This window comes from Rattus rattus, chromosome 3, assembly GCF_011064425.1.
Source record: "Rattus rattus isolate New Zealand chromosome 3, Rrattus_CSIRO_v1, whole genome shotgun sequence".
NCBI classification, from domain to species: domain Eukaryota; kingdom Metazoa; phylum Chordata; class Mammalia; order Rodentia; family Muridae; genus Rattus; species Rattus rattus.
The window spans coordinates 3,272,166-3,295,620 of NC_046156.1; the positions used below are offsets into that span (position 1 = coordinate 3,272,166).

Below are 23,455 nucleotides of genomic sequence, written 5' to 3' on the forward strand. Positions count from 1 at the left end.
ATTACTGTTTATATTAATGTGATCCACTGAGGCAAAGGACCACAACGTTTGTTCTGACTTAGAGTTTCTTATCCATTCAGTTGCCATGGCTACCGTGTCTGATGTCTGGGGAAAGTCCATTTGCTTCTTTTGGTTCCCACAGCTGTAGTTCATTCTCTCTTGCATTTGTTATGTACTACCCAACTGAGACAACCCTCTAACTTCTTGTGCTTGTCCAATCAGTGCCAAACCGGCCCTCCACTTGCTAACACACACCTAAAATTGCCAGCATGGTTATGTCTCTTTCTAACTTAAGGTGATTCTGTAGCTCTAGGACACAATGTCAGCCATGAACAAAGAGCTGGGAGTCTCTCTTCATATCTGACCTAATAACACTTTCATTTCAAGTGCCAATCTAACCACAGGTAACTGGCATTTTTTATCTTTCTAGTCTGGGTACTGAAAAGCTTCTCAGACATTTAGTAGAGATTCATGATCTCTTTCTTTTTTCAAGTCTTACTTCCTCTGCATAAATCACTTTCCATGCCTCCTGTACCTGGCTTACTTTCATTCTACTCAATATCCAAATGTCATTGTTTCTGCGAAGATTCTGAATTTCTAAATTAAGTCAAGAGCTTGACCTCTCTGTACTAACATGACTTGTGTGTTCCTTTATTAAAAACAGTCAGGATGTAACTGTACTAGAACGTTTATGCAGTTTCAAGTTTTAAGCTACTTTAACTATGAGGAAAAGAATACCAGATAATGTGTCTATTATAAAGCTGATGAGTTAACACTCATTTCAGATATCATATTCTCTTTAAATGAATAAAACTTTACAGACACATATAAATGCACATGCCTATCCCTTCACCCTCTTTGCTGTCAGAATTGAGGTTTAAATTTTCTGTCACATACTACCACATTTTATATTGTTCTTCAAAAGATTTGAAGTTATTTTGTTTTATTTTCTGTATGAGTGTTTTGTGTCTATGTGACACATGCATACAGGGAGGTCAGAAAAGGGCATCAGATCCCCTGGACCTAGAATTGCAGATGGTTGCAATGAGTGGTCATGTGCATGCTAGCAGTGGAAGCCCTGCTTCTCAGTGATACTCAGCAGCATCTCTCACCACTGATTGTCCAGTCTTCCAGTTCTTCAGCCTGTTTCAGTTTGCTAAACTGTTCCTGCCTGGTTACTCCTGTTCTCACTATTACAGTATCTTATTGAGTTTTAGTAGAAACATTCTGTACTCTCTTCCTTTCTTCATTTTTTAAATTTTATTTTTCTTGGATATTTTATGTATTTACATTTCATATATTATTCCCTTTTTCTCCTCTCCCATACCCCTCCCCCTCCTTCTTTGAGGATTGTCCCACTCCCATCCACCTCCTCCCATCTCAATGCCCTGGCCTTACCCTACATTGGAGAAACAAGTCTTCACAGGACCAAAGGGTTTTCTTCCTATTGATGCTGGACAATGCTATCTTCTGATACATATGTGGCTGGAATCATGGGTTCCTCCATGTGTACTCATTGGTTGGTGGTTTAGTCCCTGGGAGCTCTGGTAAGGTCTGGTTGGTTGATGTTGTTCTTCCTATAGTGTTGCAAACCCCTTCTGCTCCTTCAGTCTTTTCCCTAACTCTTCATTGCAGTCCCTTGTTCAGTCCAGTGGTTAGTGGCAACCACCCTCATCTGTATCAGTAGGGCTCTGGCCGAGCCTCTCAGGAGACACCCATATCTGGCTCCTGTCAGAAAGCACTTCTTGGCATCAGCAATAGTGACTGGGTTTGGTGTCTGCAGATGGGATGGATCCCTAGGTGGGGCAGTCTCTGGATGGCCTTTCCTTCAGTCTCTGCTCCATTCTTTGTCTCTGTATTTCCTTCAGACAGGAGGAATTCTGGATTAATATTTTTGAGGTGGGTGGCCCCATCTCTCAATCAGGGGCTATGCCTATCCACTGGATATGGTCTCTACTAAGTCTATCTCCTCTTTGTTGGCTATTTCAGCTAATGTCTTCCCTGTTGGGTCCTAGGAACCTCTTGGGTCCCCGGCATCCAAGACTTTCTAGTGGCTACCCTCAGCTCCCTCTCCTCCACTGCTACACAACGCCTTTCAAATTCCTGATCCTCTGTACTTCTCCCCCATCTCCTCCCTCCATCTGAATCAGTACTTCTTTCTCCCCACCACCTCTCTTCCTCTACTTCCTGAGATTATTTTCTTTCCCCCTACTGAGTAGGACTGTAGCATCCACACTTTGGTGTGATCTTCTTTTTTCCTGGGTTTCATATGGTCTGTGAGTTGTATCGTGGGTATTCCGAGCTTCTTTTTGGCTAATATCCACTTATCAGTAAGTACATACCATGTGTGTTCTTTTGTGACTGGGTTACCTCACTCAGGATGATATTTTCAAGTTTGCCCCATAGGAAGAACAACAATATCAACCAACCAGACCCCCCAAAGCTTCCGGGGACTAAGCCACCAACCAAAGAGTACCCATGGGAGAACTCATAGCTCCAGCTGGATATGCTACGGTGAATTGCCTTATCTGGCATCACTGGGAAGGGAGCCCCTTGGTCCTGAGGAGGGTCAATGACCCAGAGTAGAGGAAATGCTAGGGCTCTGAGGCAGGAGTGGATGGGTGGGTGGGGGAGCACCCTCATAGAGGCAGGTCTGAAAGGTATGGATGATGTTAATTTCTTTTTATTCATTGGCTTTCACATTGTAACCAAGTGCATTGGCAATGTTCAAAATGTGGCTGTAATGAAAATTCACATTCTCTGAGGGTGGGTGTAGGTTATGGATATAGTACACTACATCCACTACTGTCAGCTTCTCATATTGATGAATATATTGTGCTCCTAATTTTTACATAGTCAAGGCACTGAAAGGATGAGAAGATGGCTACCACACAGACTGAGCATTCTCATCTCTACTGTTCTGGAGGGTGATTGGGTGTGATAAAACATGAGATGTTTCAAAAATTAAGAAGAAATTAGTTTGCCAGTGAAATGATAAATGTTTGAGGAGATAGGCAGGTGTAAACTACTCTCAGGGTTGCCTAGTGTACACATGGTACACATGCATCAGAGTATCACAGGATTCCAGTCGAATGGAAAAGTTCTATGTTCTCATCTTTCAGTTACAAAATAAATTTTAAAAGAGCCAGTTTCATAGAATATTTATCTACAAGGTATAATAAAAATATTCAATTAACTGAAAGGCAGTGAACTGGAAAATGAGGTCCCAGTTTCTTGTCTTCAATTAAAAAGAGCATTCCTTTTTCATAAAAATAAGTTTGTTAACCTTGACCTTCTAGCAAACTTTTGTTAGTTGCAATAAAACTTTGTTATTTGTGTAACCAGAGAAAAACAGGAACTTGTCCACACTTTTTGTAAACCAACCCTCCTTTCTCAGCAATAATAAATTCCCTGATTGTGTGCAGTGACTCATTGTCCATCCAAATGCATTTTCCATCTTTTGCCCTCCGTGCTAGCTCACTTTATGTCTTTACACAAGAAATGTCATCAGAAAAGAGAGAACCTCCCTTGAGAAAAATCTAAAAGATCCAGTTGTAAGGCACTTTCTTAGTTGATTACTGATAGGAGAGCTAGCCCACTGAGGGAGACACCATCCTTGGGCTGGTAGTCCTGAGTTCTATAAGAATGCAGGCTGGGAAAACCTGTAAGCAGCAACCCTCCACGGTCTCTGCATCAGCTCCTCCTTCTAAGCCCTGCCCTAATTGAGTCCCTGTCTGGACGTCCTTCAGTTATGGACTGAAACATAGAAGTATAAGCTAAATAAACCCTTTCTTCCAGAACTTGATTTTGGTCATGGTGTTTCATAACATCAACAGAAACCCTAACACACCCTCACACCTGAATTTAATAGTGAAATAAAGTCAATACAAGTCAGAGAGGAATGCATTTCATGATATTGTAGTCTCTGAATAAATAGTCTAAGTCTGCTTGGAACTGATGCATAGCCATTGTAGAGTAATTGTTTTATATGGTGAAGTTAGGTAACGATGATACGATTTAATTAGTGATTTTCAAGTCTGATTGCTGATTTGTCATAGCTTCTTAGAGACAATGACACCATAATATAAGGATTTTAATGAAAATGAATTAATTTGAAAGTGCTTCCTAATTCTCCAGCAATTAAGTGGATTTTTCTCTCATCCTCTAAAACTTACTTCTATACATGAATGGATGTGAGCAGCGCCATGGTGGGCAAAATCACTATTGTTAGTTATAATGAGAGGCAATCATAGTTGAAGGGTTATTATGTGTGTTAGTGATGTGCCAATTATTCCGCCCCTTCCTGAAGCACTCGCGAAACATGGGATAAATCACATTCTCCATCTGCAGGAAGAAAGGGGAACTCTCTGTTCCAGAATCACAGGAGGAAGCAGTTAACCAATTTTTTTAAAAAATCTTTAAACCTTTGAGGATATTGAAAAAGAGAAACAGCAGTTGTCTATGCTGTAAATTCTCAGGGAAGTGTCTACCTTGGGATACTTTAAATGAGTTATGGAGAAATGTCAACATGTGTCCATGACCAATATGCAATAATGGCGCTTGTTGGTACCCTGCCCTATAAAATTTCTTACTTCAACAGCATTACTGCATAACATATTAAAAATCACTCTCTCGTGCTTTAAGTCTACTTTCCCTATCTATAGAATCTCTTCTGCCCATGGAGGTTCTAATAAAATCACAGTTTCTTTGCTCCATTAAGTAACTTCATGATAATGAAAAGCAAAGCGGCATTTCCTGTAACCTCCACAGCTCAGCACCACTCTAGTGCCTTCATAGGGACATGAAACCGGGAGCATGTCAACAGTGCTTCCAACTGTGTTCAGCAACTAAAACCAGGACAAGAAGGCCATACCCTCACCCTCTGAAGTGTGCTCTGGGTTCTGTCAGTCAGTGATTAGGTTTCCTAGGGTCACAGCATGGCCTTTGCAAAAATATGTGGTCTGTAAATCCTTTCAAATAATTTGAAGAGAATGAAATTGATCTTATGTGCACCATTTTAAGTCCCTACTACCATGCAGCACTTCTGGTCTATTGTGAATAGGAGCTGAACCTTATATTCAGAGCCACGTCTGTTAAAATACATGTGGGTGTAATGCTTGGTAAAGCAGTCTACTAAAAATGAAGAGAGAATTGAAATAACATTAAATACAAAATAATATTATTAAATAGTCCATTTCATGAAATACTCAAAATCCCTGTTCGGGTAAAGAAAGGAAACACAGAGTCAGTGTCAATCATTGGACCAAGTTACATGCAATCCTCTATGAATACACTTATGCATCAAGGTCATAGCAACTTCACAGAATTTTCCCAAGATATGTCCCAGAGGCAGATTCTGTTGCGTGATTGTAACCATTTACTGATAACTTTACCAGACCATTACATAGTCTATCCATGCAATGCCACTGAGAGAGGTAGGCACTCACAAGTAACACAGGCCTCCCATGCACGGTTTCTGAGTACCTCCTTCATCTCCACAGGAGTATAACACAAAGCATCCCCCACTTGCTTCTCTAATTCACTAACCCAACAGATACATGCCCTTCACTTTGACATTCCAGAACACTACAAACTGCCCTCTGAAGTCTCCTTATCACTCCTTACCCTGTACAGTCTGTTGTACCAATTGTTGCCTGATTAGTAATTTGTAATAGGAACATAGGGTAAAATTAAACTCTATGTCTTTATATATCAATTTTTCATTTATTGCACTTATAATTATTGAAAAATAATTCCAAGTTATCTTCTTTGAATGATTCTAATTGATCAATTTACATTTCCTGTGCTCACATGAGCTCATCCATACTGAGTAATGAATGTTTTTATTAGAATAAAGAGCAGCGTTGTCTATACCAAGCAGGACTGGTTGATAGGAATATGCTGGAGTCACTCTATAGCTCTCCCATCACCCCCCGCCCCAATGAGACAGTAGTTCTAATTTCTTCTTGCTGACACACTGAGGAGAGTTAAATTTACATCAAATCCTATGCAAATTGCCCTGTCTAAAGTACCGCATTGATGAATATGTATAGGTAGAAATTATATCCCACAGCAGATAAAATCCTAGATTTCATGGCTGTTGCTCAGAATAGGCGAACGTAACAGTATTTGAAATATGCTGATTTTATTTTTCCTATCTTTATTAAATTGGATATTTCTTATTTACATTTCAAATTTATTTCCTTTCCCCGTTTCCATGCCAACATCCACCTAACCCTTCCCTCTCCCCTTCTATATGGGTGTTCCCCTCCCAATCCTCCCCCCAATTACTGCCCTCCCCCCAACAATCCTGTTCACTGGGGGTACAGCCTTGGCAGGACCAAGGGCTTCCCCTTCCACTGGTGATCTTACTAGAATATTCATTGCTACCTATGAGGTCAGAGTCCAGGGTCAGTCCATGTATAGTCTTTAGGTAGTGGCTTAGTCCCTGGAAGCTCTGGTTGCTTGGCATTGTTGTACATATGGGGTCTCGAGCCCCTTCAAGCTCTTCCAGTTCTTTCTCTGATTCCTTCAACTGGGGTCCTATTCTCAGTTCAGTGGTTTGCTGCTGGCATTCCCCTATGTATTTGCGATATTCTGGCTGTGTCTCTCAGGAAAGATCTACATCCGGTTCCTGTCAGCCTGCACTTGTTTGCTTCATCCATCTTGTCTAATTGGATAGCTGTATATGTATGGGCCACATGTGGGGCAGGCTCTGAATGGGTGTTCCTCCAGCCTCTGTTCTAAACTTTGCCTCCCTATTCCCTGCCAAAGGTATTCTTGTTCCCCTTTTAAAGAAGGAGTGAAGCATTCATATTTTGGTCATCCTTCTTGAGTTTCATGTGTTTTGTGCATCTAGGGTAATTCGAGCATTTGGACTAATAGCCACTTATCAATGAGTGCATACCATGTGTGTTTTTCTGTGATTGGGTTACCTCACTCAGGATATTTTCCAGTTCCATCCATTTGCCTATGAATTTCATAAAGTCATTGTTTTTGATAGCTGAGTAGTATTCCATTGTATAGATGTACCACATTTTCTGTATCCATTCCTCTCTGTTGAAGGCCATCTGGGTTCTTTCCAGCTTCTGGCTATTATAAATAAGGCTGCTATGAACATAGTGGAGCACATGTCCTTTGTTATATGTTAGAGCATCTTTTGGGTATATGCCCAAGAGAGGTGTAGCTGGGTCCTCAGGTAGTGCAATGTCCACTTTTCTGAGACATTGCACTCCAGACTGATTTCCAGAATGGTTGTACCAGTCTGCGATCCTACCAACAATGGGGGAGTGTTCTTCTTTCTCCACATCCTGACCATCCAGGATGATACTTTATTTAAATTTCTTCAGAATGAAATAAAGTACATATAACATCTTTCTCTATACAGTTCATCTTTTACTCCTCCGAGTCTAATACAACTTGTTCAGCACACAAATAACATGCCTGTGTTCTCCTAAGAATAAAAATGTACAATTTCAAGGACTGGCAACAATTAAAATGTAGATGAAAACGTTTTAGTAGCTGTGTTTCTGTTGTTTTATTATATAAGCTACATCACTGTAGTTTTTCCTAGCATTTAACACTTGTACCACATAGTTAATTATTTGACATGTTTGTGTGTAATTCAGAAACATAATCATTCAATATACACCTCCATAATTATGTACATTCATTTGTGTAAAAATTTATAAGAAACATGTCTTATAAATTTGAAGGGACACTAAATCATTTAAATTTGACATTTATAAAATCTGTTATATTCTGTTTGAAAAGAGACAATTATCCTTTCATCTTAATATAGGTAATTAAAAATATATATCCTCCATACCAAAACCAAGTGTTTCCTTCCATGTCTGAAATATATTTCAGTTCAATGCTTCAAACTCCTGATGTGAAATATAATTTACAGGCAATTTAACGAGCACTTGCTAAGTTGTCATGTTTTTATGGGTATAACCTAGGAAACGAACATGAATGAATCCCAGTGTCTGACTATATCATGGTCTTTCTAGATCTTTCACTACTAGCTCCTGCCATCTTTAACCCTGTCAAATGTACCAGTCCCTAATAACACTGTCTTCTCCTATGCCACATCCTAGCCAGTCTTGAACTTTTTCTTTACTCTTTCTGTCATTCAACTTCTGTGGTTAGGTACCATTATGCTCTTCTGTAGACCTTCTTAACACTCTGTCTCTACTCACTGCCTATAGTTCAGCAAAACTACAGCCTGGTCGAATTGAGTTTTCTGCTTATTACTGAATGGAAGGTGTGGAGAGCCAGTCACATGCATTGGTACTACAGAATTCGTGATCACAATCCGAAGTGTAGCCTTTTGCTCCTCACCAATCATTTCATTCTCCCCAGTGTGAAGATGATCACATATCCTCCAGCTCCAGACCTGTAGCTTGCCATCTCCATGTTCATCTGGGCTGCACATACACCACTGAGAAATCTGAACCTTTCAGGAGATACTTTCTTCCTCCACCCAGCCTCTGCCATATACTGCCTGATTGCTGCAAGTTGGTCCAGGAAAGTCCGCCTTGCTTTTCTCCAACTGTCTCCCCACAGTTGGATCATGCTCTCTTGCCTACCCACAGGCCATCCCAGCAGCTTTCCTGACTCTGTACTATTTGTTCAGACCTAAAGTAAAAGCACAAAAGCCTCCTGCTATTTTCTCCCACCTGTCTCCCTCACAACTATGACTTTAGACAGATTATTTCTGTATTATCTGTATTATCTACATGGACTTTCTCTCTGTCCACTTTTAAGCCAAACCCCATTCTTTTTTTTATTTTTTTTCCGATTTTTCTTTATTAACTTGAGTATTTCCTATTTACATTTCTAATGTTATTCCCTTTCCCGGTTTCCCGGCCAACATCCCCCTAGCCCCTGCCCCTCCCCTTCTATATGGGTGTTCCCCATTACCACTCCCCCCCATTATCACCCTCCCCACAACAATCACGTTCACTGGGGGTTCAGTCTTGGCAGGACCAAGGGCTTCCCCTTCCACTGGTGCCCTTACTAGGATATTCATTGCTACCTATGAGGTTGGAGCCCAGGGTCAGTCCATGTATAATCCATGGGTAGTGGCTTAGTCCCTGGAAGCTCTGCCAAACCCCATTCTTTAATCTTCATTACATCCATTGGTTGCTTCAAGATCATAGTGGCCTTTTACCTTACTAAATACACTAGTCATTCATGGTTCTCTTTTGATGAACTATCAACATCATCTGAATTAGTTCACCTTATCTCTCAACCTGAACACTCTTCTCCATTTGAATTCTAAGTTTCAATGCTTTCATTTTGTCCCAACATCTTACTAAACCTCTTGTTTGGTCTCCTGTGTTAACTCTTCCTCATTGTGGAAGGCAACACAGCTGAATTCTTATCATCTTCATTATCTTGTATACTGATTCCATCAGTGCTGATACTGTTTCATAGTTTAAATATTATTTATATAACTAAATTCTCATTTCTTTTTATTTTATTTTATTTCCATGCATGTATATGTGTTTGTGAGTGTGTGTATCTTTGTGTCAATACGTATACATGTGTTTGTGTCTATGTGTGTCTTTGTATGTCTGTGTGTGTGTCTATTTGTGTCTGTGTGTCTGTATCTGGGTCTGTATCTGTGTTTTGTGTCTGTCTCTATGTCTGTGTCTGTGTCTGTGTCTGTGTCTGTTTGTGGGTATATACATATGAGTATAGATGCCTACAGAGACAAGGAGACAGAATCTCCTGGAGCCAGAGGTACAGATGTTTGTGAGTTGTCTGATGTGAATGATTGGAATTGAACTTAGGTTGCATGAATGTGCTTTTAAATTGCTGAGCCATTTCTCTAGACCTGAATGGCCAATTCTTAAGTTTGTCTACACTTCTCTGTCTCTGTCTCTGTCTCTGTCTCTTTCTCTGTCTCTTTCTCTCTCTGTCTGTCTCTCTCTCTGTCTCTCTCTCTCTCACTCTCTCTCTCTCTCTCTGTGTGTGTGTGTGTGTGTGTCTATCTATTTATTGGATATTTTTTTATTTACATTTCAAATGTTATTCCCTTTTCCGGTTTTCTGGCCATAAGCCCCTTATCCCATCCCCCATCCCTTCTTCTATAAGGGTGATCCCCCTCCCCAACCACCTCCCCTTCCCACCCAACCCCTGACATTCCCCTGCACTGGGGGTTCCAGCCTTGGCAGGATCAAGGGCTTCTCCTCCCATTGGTTCCCAACAAGGCCATCCTTTGCTACATATGCTGAAGCCGTGAGTCTGTCCATGTGTAGTCTTTGGGTAGTGGTTTGGTCCCTGGGAGCTCTGGTTGGTTGGCATTCTTGTTTTTATGGGGTTGCAAGCCCCTTCAGCTCCTTCAATCCCTTCTCTAATTCCTCCAACAGGAACCCCATTCTCAGTTCAATAGCTTGCTGTTAACATTCGCCTCTGTATTTGACATGCTGTGGCTGAGCCTCTCAGGAGACAGCTATCTGCTCCTCTCTCTTAAACTTTAAGTTTATAAGCAAAGACCATCCTCACTTCTCCTACTGAGTTTCAACCAGTAGTTAAAGATGCCCACTAAAATTTAGTTTCTATACCATGTTCCCATCAGAGCAGAAAGTCATTCCATCTCTTGAGTCATCCAGCCAAACATTCTGGGGTCATCCTTAACTCTCTTTCATTTCGTTTATCTAATATTCAACTGTTATTTTTGTGATACTTCTCATTGATAAAACATTATTGTGTTTATTGTGTGTATTCACCTGACAAAATATAAGCTCCACAAATTAAAAGAATTCCCTATCTTTTCCAAACTGTCTCCTCAAAGTTCAGCACTTCCCAACAGAATAAATACTCAAGAAATCCTGTTGGATGATGGAGGACCCTCTTTAAGAACTAAAGATATATTAAAAGAAAAGTATCAAGTTCTTTAACTCATAATCATGCATGGTAGTGTTTTGTTTTGTTTTGTTGGCTTTTTTCCTGTTGTTATTTTTTTTTCTAGGCTCATTTAATTTTAGATGTAACACAAGCTAAAACAATAGGCAGTAAGATGTTAGGGGCTTAAAGTAGTTAAATAAATCCTCCTGCAAATGCTAGAATTTAAACTTCTCTATATGGATAGTATTTAGACCTGGGTTTGGGTAAGAAATTAGATGGGACATGCAAAATGTAAAACAAAGCAAACATCAGGAAAGTGAGATAGAAAGATAACTTTTATGTCACAGAAATCTCAGTTTAGGTTCCTCTGCGTGGTATCTCTTTACAGGCTTGGGAATCTATGCTCTATGTTGTTAAGTTCAGAGTTTAGTAATGGGATGAGAATCTTACTATATTTGGGTTCCACACCTAAGCTCTGTACAGAAAGAAATATGCCTTTTCATATTTGGAGATATAGTTTAAAGTTAAACACAGATTTTAACGACACTCCTTTTGTATCCTTTTTTACTCCATAAACCTTTATCATTAGAGAAAACTGAAAGCCATTTTAACTACAAGCTTAAGAGCCTCTGTAAGGGGCTGGAAAAATGAATTAATTGTCAAGCCCTGAGTTCAGTTCCCCATCATCCTCTTAAAATTTTAGGTATGATGTCATGCTATGTTCCCAGCACTGATGGGGTAGAGACAGGAGGATACCTAAGATCTCGTCAAGTAGGTGACTTTCAGGTTCAGTGGCAAATGCTGACTCAAAAGCAAGATGGAGAAAGATTGGAGAACACATTTAGTATGAATCTGTGGCTTAATGGTGAATGAACCCATGCAAAGGTGTGTGTGTGTGTGTGTGTGTGTGTGTGTGTGTGTGTGTGTGCGCATACCTGAAATCCATGACACTCTGACCTCCCCCCCTCCCCCGCTTTTTGCCAGGTAGAAATGATAAATTTATTTGTCTCGGATGTCTTTATTCCCTTATACATCCTGTTCCCTAGTAGAAGAACGAACAAGCATGACGGTCAAATGAAACACTAGAAGCAAAATATGTACAAAGAATAAATCAGTAACAAAGGTTGCTTCTCAAATAATTAAGCATTTAGAGCAAGGCCTTTTATTTTCTTTTGAGCCAGGGCTAAGGTAGACCTAGCTAGCCTTGAATTACTATGTAACCAAGCCTTCCTGTCACCACCTCAGAAGTTTGCTGGGATTGCAGGCAGGTATCATCACACCTCGTGTATGTGGTACTGAGATCTTTGCACTCGAGAAAACACTTTAAATTCTTCAAGTAATTAATAATTTGTTGACACACTTTTGATTAATTCTGTGATTTAAAAGTTTCATTTCTAAGAGGACTTAAATTCAGAGTGCAGGGCTGATGTTTGCTTTTGTCATTAATTTTGTGAACACAATCAAGTTAGACTTTGTGGTACATTCACTGAAATGAATACATTGGAGACTTATCAACATAGTGTCCTCATTTGGAGTATAAATGTTGATTAATGCCGTTTGCTATTTGTGAATAATAAAACTGCCCAATTTTAAAACCAAACATGCCATTTTGCCTATAAAACTCAATGCTCCTATATAATTAGTGACCAGAGAAAGCTCTAATAAGAACTTTCTTCTATTACAAGGCGAGTTCAGCCTGACTCTGAAACCAGCCTAAACACAAAAAAATGCCCAGAGTTTCTCAGAACAGGCCTGGGATATTCTTAGAGGGGAGCTCATACAGTTTCATGATCTCACCTGCAAAATGGAGTTTGAAACATTGGATGTGTGATGCTGATTTTACAGTCAAACTCTTTGCAACAAATATTATCATTAAGCTGCTTTTATTTTCATTCCTGAGAGTTAGAAAAGATCAAATACAATTTTATCTATCCTTAACTTCATATGTGACTTCCAGCTCGTACTATTCTAAAGCATTATTTAACATTTAATTTTATTAGGAATATTATGTGTATGCCTCTCTTTTGTGTGGCTTTATTGTATTTTGTTATCTTCTTTACACGAACGTTTGCCCTACATGGAGTCTAGATCCAAACTTGGGGTTTTAATTGTTTATTTCCACTGTAGGAACCAGAGCTTCAACATGCTTACTGGGATATCTTCATGAACTCATATGACTCTTTTCTTTTCAACATTTTAGGTGTACAAGAATTTCCAGAAAACATAAAGTGCTGTAAGTGTTTAACCATTATTGAAGCCAGTGTCAATCCCATTTCTAAGTGAGTATAAATGATTCGATTTTTACTTATATTTTTATTTCTATTTCCATTGGCTTATAGTGTACCTAGATGGAACTTCTATGATAGTAGTTTTCGATGTAACATCAATTGCCATGGTTAAGAGATTAATAGGAAAACTACCAAGATCTCAGAGTTTCATTAAAATAATTAAAAGTACCATGAATGTGAACAAAGACCCAACTGGCACAATATAGCATTACTTTGAGCCACCATGGCATTGGTTTTCTGTAATTCTCAGCAGTATTCCATGGATGAGAGTCAAAATCAAGGAAATGGTTATTGGTTGCAGTCATAGGAAGAAATTAGCATCTAGGACCCAGTGGAAGTTCAAAACTATTGGAAGGTTTAAAGGTGCCAAAGAATGCTTTAATAGTTGAGTTCCCCCATCAAAAAATAAAATGGGTCTGACCACAAAAAAGAAGTGCTTGGTCCCAGAGATAACATCAAGAGTATAGGGAAAAGCCTAAAGGTGCAGTGGATGGGGAAATGTGAATGGTAAAGATACTAGCAGCAGAAAAAGGGTGTGTGTGGCTCAAGATCTATTAGTTAAGAAATCTCAGATGAAAATGAAACTCAACGTGTGGCTGCATTGCTGATTCAAATATTTCCTGGAGTGAGAGGCCTGTGGAATCATGAGCAAGAGGGTGAGGTGAGTCCTGAACCTGAGCTCAGGTGAAATGGAAATAAAGCTAGAGTCTGCAAAGGCTACTGACATCTTGGTATACTTGAAAGAGACTGAAGTAGAGTACAATGTGGACAGTGGTGTTCCGAGAGAAATGGCATCTTAATTCACTGAAGCTGAGGGCAAAGCCCTTCAAGACTTTGTCTACGTGAGTAGAGGAGTTTAGAATACTTAATGGGGAGAGTATTTTCAAAAGACCCAAAGAGGCTGGTCTGAGTTTTACACCAGAGGACACAATAGAATGAATTGGAAGTGCACAGTGATTGACTTGTGTGCCAAACAGTAGAAAATGTGACATAACAAACAAAATAATGGACTTCAAAATCGGAATTCCTAGGTCCAAGTACAGTATGGGAGAGGAAAACAAATAAAGGCCTTGGAAATATTTCCCAAACTGTACACCAAATGCATTTTTATCAGCATCTCAGCGTAGTGGATATCACCAGCTTCAGACACCAAGACTGGGAACATTCCCTAAAGCCACACAGCACAGGGTGGATGAAGAGCTGGGCTGATTCGTGTGTTGCTTGTTTGGTTTTCTGTTTTCTTTAGTTCCTTGACACTAATACATTGTCTTCTTTAGTTATTGCAGCAAGTCTTTAAGTATAGAGTCAGATTAAAAATCACATCATACTCACAGCCCAACAGTGGATGGAGCATGGAAACCTTTATGAAAGAGAAGGGAGAAGGATTGAGGGCCATGGAGGGGGTGGGAACTCCACAGTAAGACCAACAGAGTCAACTAGCCTGGACCCCTGGGGTCTCCCAATGACTGAACCGCTAACCAAAGAGCATACATATATGTAGCACATATGCAGCTTGGTCTTCACGTGGCTCCTAACAACTGGAGTGGGGGCTATTCCAAAAGTCGTTGCCTGTCCATGGATATGCTATTCGAGCTTGCCTACCTTGTCTGGCTTCAGTGGGACAGGATGTACCTAGTTCCAGGGAGATGTGATGAGCCATAATAAGGGGATACCTGGGGGGGCACCCTCTCAGAGGAGAAGGGGAGGGGAAGGAAGAAGGTTGTGAGAGGGGGTAACTGGGAAAGAAAGGACAGTGGGTGGGATATAAAGTGAACAAATAACAAATAAGTAAATTACTAATAATTTAAAAACTAGTTTTATCATAGCTATTTCCAAATTAATTTCACATATTTAACCTTGTAAATATTTTAAATAACCTATTTCATCAAAGACCCTTAAGACTTTGAGTGTTAAATAGTTTGGCAGGGTATAAAATCACAGTCAATAGAAAAGCAAGTTTAAATGATGTGTCATTTTCAAAGTCAGACTTTTAAGTTATATAAGTAAACATTTTTGGTCACAACTGAGTAAAGTTTGACAGGTGGTTAGTCATAAAATGTAATCACTATAAATAATTTCCTCATCCCAAGAACCCCTTAGCCCATCTGTCCTTTCTAGAACGCCTCGTGAATGGCTGGTGTCTGTGTCGGATTGTTCTTACTCGTTTTACTGGCCACCTCTTGTTACACGTCGGTCCCTTTATTGACAGGAGCATCCCATGTAGAGAGATCACAGGACTCCTGTGTCCATTGATGGGAGCAGAGATTGTCTACAAGCACTGCTGGCAGAAACTGTGTACAGACATTTAAGAGATTCATGTTCAGGGGTCACTCGTGTTGCTTAATGCTTAGGGTAGTTCAGTGGAGAATAAGCTCATATATTTGAGCTTGAAAAGAAACTTACAGGCTGCTGCAAATGGGGAGCTGTTTCTTTGCCACCATCCACTGCTATCCACTTTGATTTCTGCAGTTTCAATCAGTCTGGTAGATATGCTGTCTCCTTTTAGTTTTAATTTACATTTATAGTGTCCGATCAGCATATATCTCTGCATATTAATTAAATGTATTGTTTCTTTGGCAGTGATTCAATTTTTTTTATTTCTTCTTGACTTGCCTTTTAAATGCTAAATTATAAGCTATTTTCAGATTCCAGGGGCAGTTTGAGTCCTAGATCTGTGATTTGTTCCTTCACACTCTAAATAGTACCCTTCACAGAGAGGCTTTTTGTTTGTATGAAGTCCTGTTTAATAACACGCATCCTAGCTTCCGGCCTAAGAAAACTTTGCCAAGTTCGGAGTCCTGCTGATTTCTCTGAAGCTTTTCCTAGAGCTTTCATAACTCAGGCTTTCCCTTTGCCTTAGGATTCTCACCAGAGCTAGCCTCTGCTTATCCCTGGGGTGTAATAAGGGACATGAGATTCTCTCTAATGTCCGGGTAACCAATTGTTTCAGATCATTTGCTGGGAATGGAACCCATCCTGAATAGGGCTGGCAGGTACCTCCATTAAAACTAATTCATCTTATGTGTATTGGTCTATTTGTGTCTCTGTTATGTTACACTGCCCTGAATGCCTACTTCACACCACTGATATCTTCTCACTGACTATAGCCTCATTGCAAATCGTTTAGCCAGGCAATATGAGCCTTCATTAAGTTTCTAAGTTAGTCTATGCCCTTTTTTTGCATTTTTTTCCATCTTTATTAACTTGAGTATTTCTTATTTTCATTTCGATTGTTATTCCCCTTCCCGGTTTCCAGGCCAACATTCCCCTAACCCCTCCCCCTCCCCTTCTCCATGGGTGTTCCCCTCCCCATCCTCCACTCCATTACCACCCTCCCCCCAACAATCCTGTTCACTGGGGGTTCAGTCTTGGCAGGACCAAGGGCTTCCCCTTCCACTGGTGCTCTTACTAGGCTATTCACTGCTACCTATGAGGTCGGAGTCCAGGATCAGTCCATGTATAGTCTTTGGGTAGTGGCTTAGTCCCTGGAAGCTCTGGTTGGTTGGCATTGTTGTTCATATGGGGTCTCGAGCCCCTTCAAGCTCTTTCAGCCCTTTGTAAGATTCCTTCAACGGGGATCCAGTTCTCAGTTCAGTGATTTGCTGCTGGCATTCGCCTCTGTATTTGCTGTATTCTGGCTGTGTCTCTCAGGAGAGATCTACATCCAGCTCCTGTCGGCCTGCACTTCTTTGCTTCATCCATCTTGTCTAATTGGATGGCTGTATATGTATGGGCCACATGTGGGGCAGGCTCTGAATGGGTGTTCCTTCTGCCTCTGCTCTAAACATTGCCTCCCTATTCCCTGCCAAGGGTATTCTTGTTCCCCTTTTAAAGAAGGAGTGAAGCATTCGCATTTTGGTCATCCTTCTTGAGTTTCATGTGTTCTGTGCCTTTAGGGTAATTCAAGCATTTGGGCTAATAACCACTTATCAATGAGTGCATACTATGTGTGTTTTTCTGTGATTGGGTTACATCACTCAGGATAATATTTTCCAGTTCCATCCATTTGCCTATGAATTTCATAAAGTCATTGTTTTTGATAGCTGAGTGATATTCCATTGTGTAGATGTACCACATTTTCTGTATCCATTCCTCTGTTGAAGGGCATCTGGGTTCTTTCCAACTTCTGGCTATTATAAATAAGGCTGCTATGAACATAGTGGAGCATGTGTCTTTTTTATATGTTGGGGCATCTTTTGGGTATATGCCCAAGAGAGGTATAGCTGGATCCTCAGGCAGTTCAATGTCCAATTTTCTGAGGAACCTCCAGACTGATTTCCAGAATGGTTGTTCCAGTCTGCAATCCCACCAACAAGGGAGGAGTGTTCCTCTTTCTCCACATCCTTGCCAGCATTTGCTGTCACCTGAGTTTTTTATCTTAGCCATTCTCACTGGTGTGAGGTGAAATCTCAGGGTTGTTTTGATTTGCATTTCCCTTATGACTAAAGATGTTGAACATTTCTTTAGGTGTTTCTCAGCCATTCACCATTTCTCAGCTGTGAATTCTTTGTTTAGCTCTGAAACCCCATCTTTTAATAGGGTTATTTGTCTCCCTGCGGTCTAACTTCTTGAGTTCTTTGTATATTTTGGATATAAGCCCTCTATCAGTTGTAGGATTGGTAAAGATGTTTTCCCAATCTGTTGGTTGCCTTTTTGTCCTAACCACAGTGTCCTTTGCCTTACAGAAGCTTTGTGAGCTTTATGAGGTCCCATTTGTCAATTCTTGATCTTAGAGCATAAGCCATTGGTGTTTTGTTCAGGAAATTTCCCCCAGTGCTGATGTGATCCAGATTATTCCTCACTTTTTCTTCTATTAGTTTGAGTGTATCTGGTTTGATGTGGAGGTCCTTGATCCACTTGGACTTAAGCTTTGTACAGGGTGATAAGCATGGATTGATCTGCATTCTTCTACATGTTGACCTCCAGTTGAACCAGCACCATTTGCTGAAAATGCTATCTTTTTTCCATTGGATGGTTTTGGCTCCTTTGTCAAAAATCAAGTGACCATAGGTGTGTGGATTCATTTCTGGGTCTTCAATTCTATTCCACTGGTCTATCTGTCTGTCTCTGTACCAATACCATGCAGTTTTTAATCATTATTGCTCTGTAATACTGCTTGAGTTCAGGGATAGTGATCCCCCCAGAAGTCCTTTTATTGTTGAGGATAGTTTTAGCTATCCTGAGTTCTTTGTTATTCCAGATGAATTTGCAAATTGTGCTGTCTAACTCTCTGAAGAATTGGATTGATATTTTGATGGGGATTGCATTGAATCTGTAGATCGCTTTTGGTAAAATGGCCATTTTTACTATATTAATCCTGCCAATCCATGAGCATGGGAAATCTTTCCATCTTCTGAGATCTTCTTCCATTTCTTTCTTCAGAAGCTTGAAGTTCTTATCATACAGATCTTTCACTTGCTTGGTTAAAGTCACACTGAGGTATTTTATAATTATTTGGGACAATTATGAAGGGTGTCGTTTCCCTAAATTCTTTCTCGGCTTGTTTCTCTTTTGTGTAGAGGAAGGCTACTGATTTATTTGAGTTAATTTTATACTCAGCCACTTTGCTGAAGGTGTTTATCAGGTTTAGTAGTTCTCTGGTGGAACTTTTGGGATCACTTAAATATACTATCATATCACCTGCAAATAGTGATATTTTGTAGTCTATGCCTTTTGCTCTTCAAGCTTCCCAGTCTCTCCAAACATATAAACGTCTGCCAGGATTTTGACAGGGATTGCACAGAATCAGTAGGTCAATGTCTCCGAACCATTGTTATATCTGTTAAACGTTTTGTTTCCAATTTTATAGATTTTTACACGTAAATATAACATAGCTTAGTTATTTTCACAAGTTTACTTTTTATGCTATTGTGGATAAGTTTTATTATCCCACTTATTTTTTGCCATGTCTATAAATACAATAGATTTTTATGTATGTGTATTATAAAAGTTAACTAAATTTCACTTCTTAACTCTACTGGACTGTTTCTGAACATTTGCAGGGAAATGGGTTCTGAAGAAGCAATCATGAAACTGTGAATTTTTCTCATTTCATTGTTTCTATTTGCCGGATGCTGACTTTGTCTTGTAGGACCTCTTCTGACACCGAATAAAGAAGTAAAAACAGACAGCACTGCCAATTTTTCATGATCTGCTTTTGCTTATTTTCTCATATAGTTCTCTTATTTTGTCTTTAATGCCCCCATAAGGGGCTTTCACTTCTATTTGCACCCTTGATGACAGGTCCTCCCAGTGAAATTCATTCAAGGAAATGCAGTCTCTGACTCATGGAGTGTGTGTGTGTGTGTGTGTGTGTGTGTGTGTGTGTGTGTGTGTGTGTGTGTGTGTGTGTGTGTGTGTGTTTCTGGACTTTAGCAATCTTTTTTTCTGTATTACAAAGCCAAAAATTTCTGCATTTTTGAGAGGTTCTTATGGCAGAGATCTTTTTCTGGGAACAAAAGTCTGTATTAGTTTCCCTCTGTGTAAAAAAATGCCCAAGTCCTTAGTAGCTTGGTTGTTGTTTACTGGCATCTCCCAGAGTCTGTGGTTCAGGAACTTGTCCGTAGCGAGTTCCAGCTGTTTTACAGTCTCACCCCCAGGAGCCAAGGGAAGAGTGAAGAGTATTTTCAGGGGGCTTAGATAGATAGAAATCTACTCCAGTGCTCATTCGAGCTGGTGCAGAAAACTTCATCCTCATTTGGGAAGCCGAGAGATCCCAGCTTTCTGCTGGCCTCCCCTACAGACCCTGTGGAGCTCTCAAAGGTACTTCTCCCTGCTCTATAATTATGTCCAGAAGCAACTTTCTACCCAACATCTGATCATCACAAAGTGGGGTGAGTCGAGAAGGAGGTTACAAACATGGCCCCCACTGTTCACACTGTTCAGCCACCTTGTGTTAGAGGATGAGAAATACCAAATCCTGCCAACACACACTAGAGCCGTCATACCTTTGGTATCTAGTTAGAAGAGGGCTTATTGTATTGAGTGTTGAATCCTGTCAAAGCTAGTTTCTAAGATCTGTGATCACTTGGCTTTCCTTCTGGTTTTATGGTGAGTCACATTGTGCAACGTTTCTTGTCAATCATGCTTACCAGGAACAAACTCTATTTAGTCATGGGCATTGCTCATTTTTGTGCTCTATTGCTCTGTTTCTGCTAATGCTTTGTTGATTTCGTGAAATATACTCGTTAGATGTTTCTACAAATTCCTTTGTCCAGATTGTTGTCAAGGTAAAACTGATCTCATGAAGTGGGGTGGGAATGTTCCCTTCAGTTTGCTATAGTAATTTGCACAGATTTAGGTCTGTCTCTTTTTTTAAGTTTTAATTTTTTATTATTATCTTCAATCTTATTTTTGCACTCCAGTCATTCCCCCCCACTCCTGTTCTGCCTGCCAACTGTTCCTCATCCCATTCTTCCTTCCCCATCTCCAAGAGGATGTCCCGACGCACATACCACCAGGCCTCCTCATTCCCTGGGGTCTAAAGCCTCTCCAGGGTTAGATGCGGTTTCTCTCACTGAGGCCAGACCAAGCAGTCCTCTGCTGTGTATGTGTTGGGGGCCTCGGACAGGCTAGTGTATGCTACCTGTTTGGTGACTTGGTGTCTGAGAGATCTCAGGGGTCCGGGTTGGTTGAGACTGCTGATCTTCCTGTGGGATCACCCTCCCCTCCTTAGCTTCTTCCAAGCCCTTGGTGAACTACACTGGTGCAGCTATTTGGTTGAGAATCTCCATTCTGGCTATTAGTCTTTCATTAATAGCTAACGAGCTATCCAAACCAGCAATCTGCAGCAACCATTTTTCAGGAATCTGCGCGCTTTGTATAAGTCATGTCTTGATGTTTTCAGTAAGTTTGCTGCAGTCTTTAACTGTTTCTATTTCTGTAGCTGTAGTGTTCTTCTCTCTCTCTCATCACTGGCTTTGAGTCTCATTGTATGGCTTGATAACTCTGCCCACCCATTTATGGATCAGGTTTATTGGATTTTCAAAAAATAAGTTTGCTTTTATTGATATTTTTCTGAATTGATTTTTTTTATTTTTTTCAGTAGGATATTCATAAAATATTACGTGATAAAAACTGGTAACATAAAAGTTACACTTTTTAGAGTCACCGCTTTGCTTTGCTCTCAGCCATCAGTGAACATAATCAAAGTAAACCTCAAGCTTCTCGGTGAGAAAGCAGAGCCTGACATTTACTGAGAACCCCTGCCTCTCTGGGCTCTAACTCCATAGCTCCATTTTAGTTTCCACAGTGATCTCACTAAGGATGTAACTACTGTTATTGCCTCTTACCACAATAAATAACTGAAACTACTATTTAACTCCCTCATTCTTCTCACTATGAAGCATCTTTGCTATAAGTCAAAGATATGTTTTCAGCTTTAAAGAATATTCAGAATATGGCTGGAGAGATGAGCCAGAGAGAGGAGCAATTCCTGCACATGCATAAGGAGCTGATTTCCCCAGCACCTACATAGAGGTTGTGAGTATGTACCTATTACTCCAACTTCAGGGAGCAGAGACAGGTGGATCCTAAAGGGTCTCTGACAGTCAGACTGGCAAAAGAATAGGATGGAAGCGATCAATGAAGACACCTGAATCCTTCCTCTGGGCTCTAGACGTGTGCTCACAGGCATACACACAGAGAGAACATACACTTAGAAGAGAAATGCATTGAAATGAATATTCAGAGTTCATTACCATGGAAGCCAGCACTATGTTGCTGTGCAACACCCTGTGGGAATGTGGGAAGCTGCACAGCATGGCCTCTGCTTCTTGTGGTGTTTATCACAGGCCACAATTAACACCAACCACCCCCACTTCATTCTCAGAAGTGTCTGAATGTGCTCTAGAAATTGCGTAGCCACTGTTTATACTACAAAATTTCAAAAATAATTATTTTTTATTGGATATTGTTTTATTTACATTTCAAATGTTATTCCCTTTCCTGGTTTCCTATCCATAAGCCCCCTATCACCCTCCCCTTCCCCTTTTTTTATAAGGGTGTTTCCCTACCCATTCACCACCCCTATTCTTCCCCTCTGACATTCCTGGGGAATGCACTGGGGGTCCAACCTTGGCAGGACGAAGGGCTTCTCCTTCAATTGGTACCCAGTAAGGCCATCCTTTGCTACATATGCAGTTGGAATCATGGATCATTCCATGTATAGTCATTGGGTAGTGGTTTAGCCTGGAAGCTCTGGTTGGTTGGCATTGTTGTTCTTATGGTGCTGCAAGCCCCTTCAGTTCTTTAAATACTTCCTCTAATTCCTCCAAAGGGGGTTCCATTCTCAATTCAGTACTTTGCTGCTAACATTCGCCTCTGTACTTAACATGCTTTGGTTGTGTCTCTCAGGAGAGATCTATGTTCAGTTCCTGTCAGCATGTACTTCTTAGCTTCATCAATCTTCTCTAGTTTTGGTGACTATATATGAACCACAGGTCGGGAAGGCTCTGAATGGCCGTTCCTTCAGTCTCTGCTCCAAATTTTGCCTCCATATCCCCTCCTATGAATATTTTTGTTCCACCTTTTAAGGAGGAGTGAAGCACGTACACTTTGGTCATCCTGCTTCTTATCAGTGAGTGCATACCATGTGTGTTTTTCTGTGATTGACTTACCTCACTCAGGATAATATTTTCTAGTTCCACCTATTTGCCTATGAATTTCAAGAAGTCATTGTTTTTTATACCTGAGTAGTACTCCATTGTGTAGATGTACCACATTTTCTGTATCCATTCCTCTGTTGAAGGGCATCTGGGTACTTTCCAATTTCTGGATATTATAAACAAGGGTGCTATGAACATAGTAGAGCATGTGTCCTTGTTATATGTTGGAGCATCTTTTGGGTATATGCCCAGGAAAGGTATAGCTGGGTCCTCAGGTAATTCAATGTCCAATTTTCTGAGAAACCGCCAGACTGATTTCCAGAGTGGTTGTACCAGTTTGCAACCCTACCAACACTGGAGGAATGTTCCTCTTTCTCCATATCCTCGCCAGCATCTGTTGTCATCTGAATTTTTGATCTTCTCACTGGTGTGAGTTAGAATCTCAAGGTTGTTTTGATTTGCATTTCCCCGATGACTAAGTGTGTTGAGCATTTCTTTAGGTGCTTCTCAGTCATTCAATAATCCTCAGCTGAGAATTCTTTGTTTAGTTCTGTAGTCCATTTTTTAATAGGGTTATTGGCTTTCTGGAGTCTAGCTTCTTGAGTTCTTTGTATATTTTGGATATAAGTCCTCTATCTGATGTAGGATTGGTAATCTTTTCCCAATCTGTTGGTTGCCTTTTTGTCCTAACCACAGTGTCCTTTG

General features: G+C 40.4%; 1 protein-coding gene across 11 annotated transcripts in view; it reads left to right on the plus strand.

Moving 5' to 3' along the window:
* Lrrc7 (leucine rich repeat containing 7) overlaps positions 1–23,455 on the plus strand; it is a 453,319-nt gene that overhangs the window by 226,227 nt on the left and 203,637 nt on the right. For all 11 annotated transcript variants that reach the window (XM_032897090.1, XM_032897087.1, XM_032897091.1 and 8 more), the window contains exon 5: positions 13,058–13,136. In XM_032897090.1, coding sequence (XP_032752981.1) covers positions 13,058–13,136 — 79 coding nt within the window. The remainder of the gene's footprint in view (positions 1–13,057; positions 13,137–23,455) is intronic.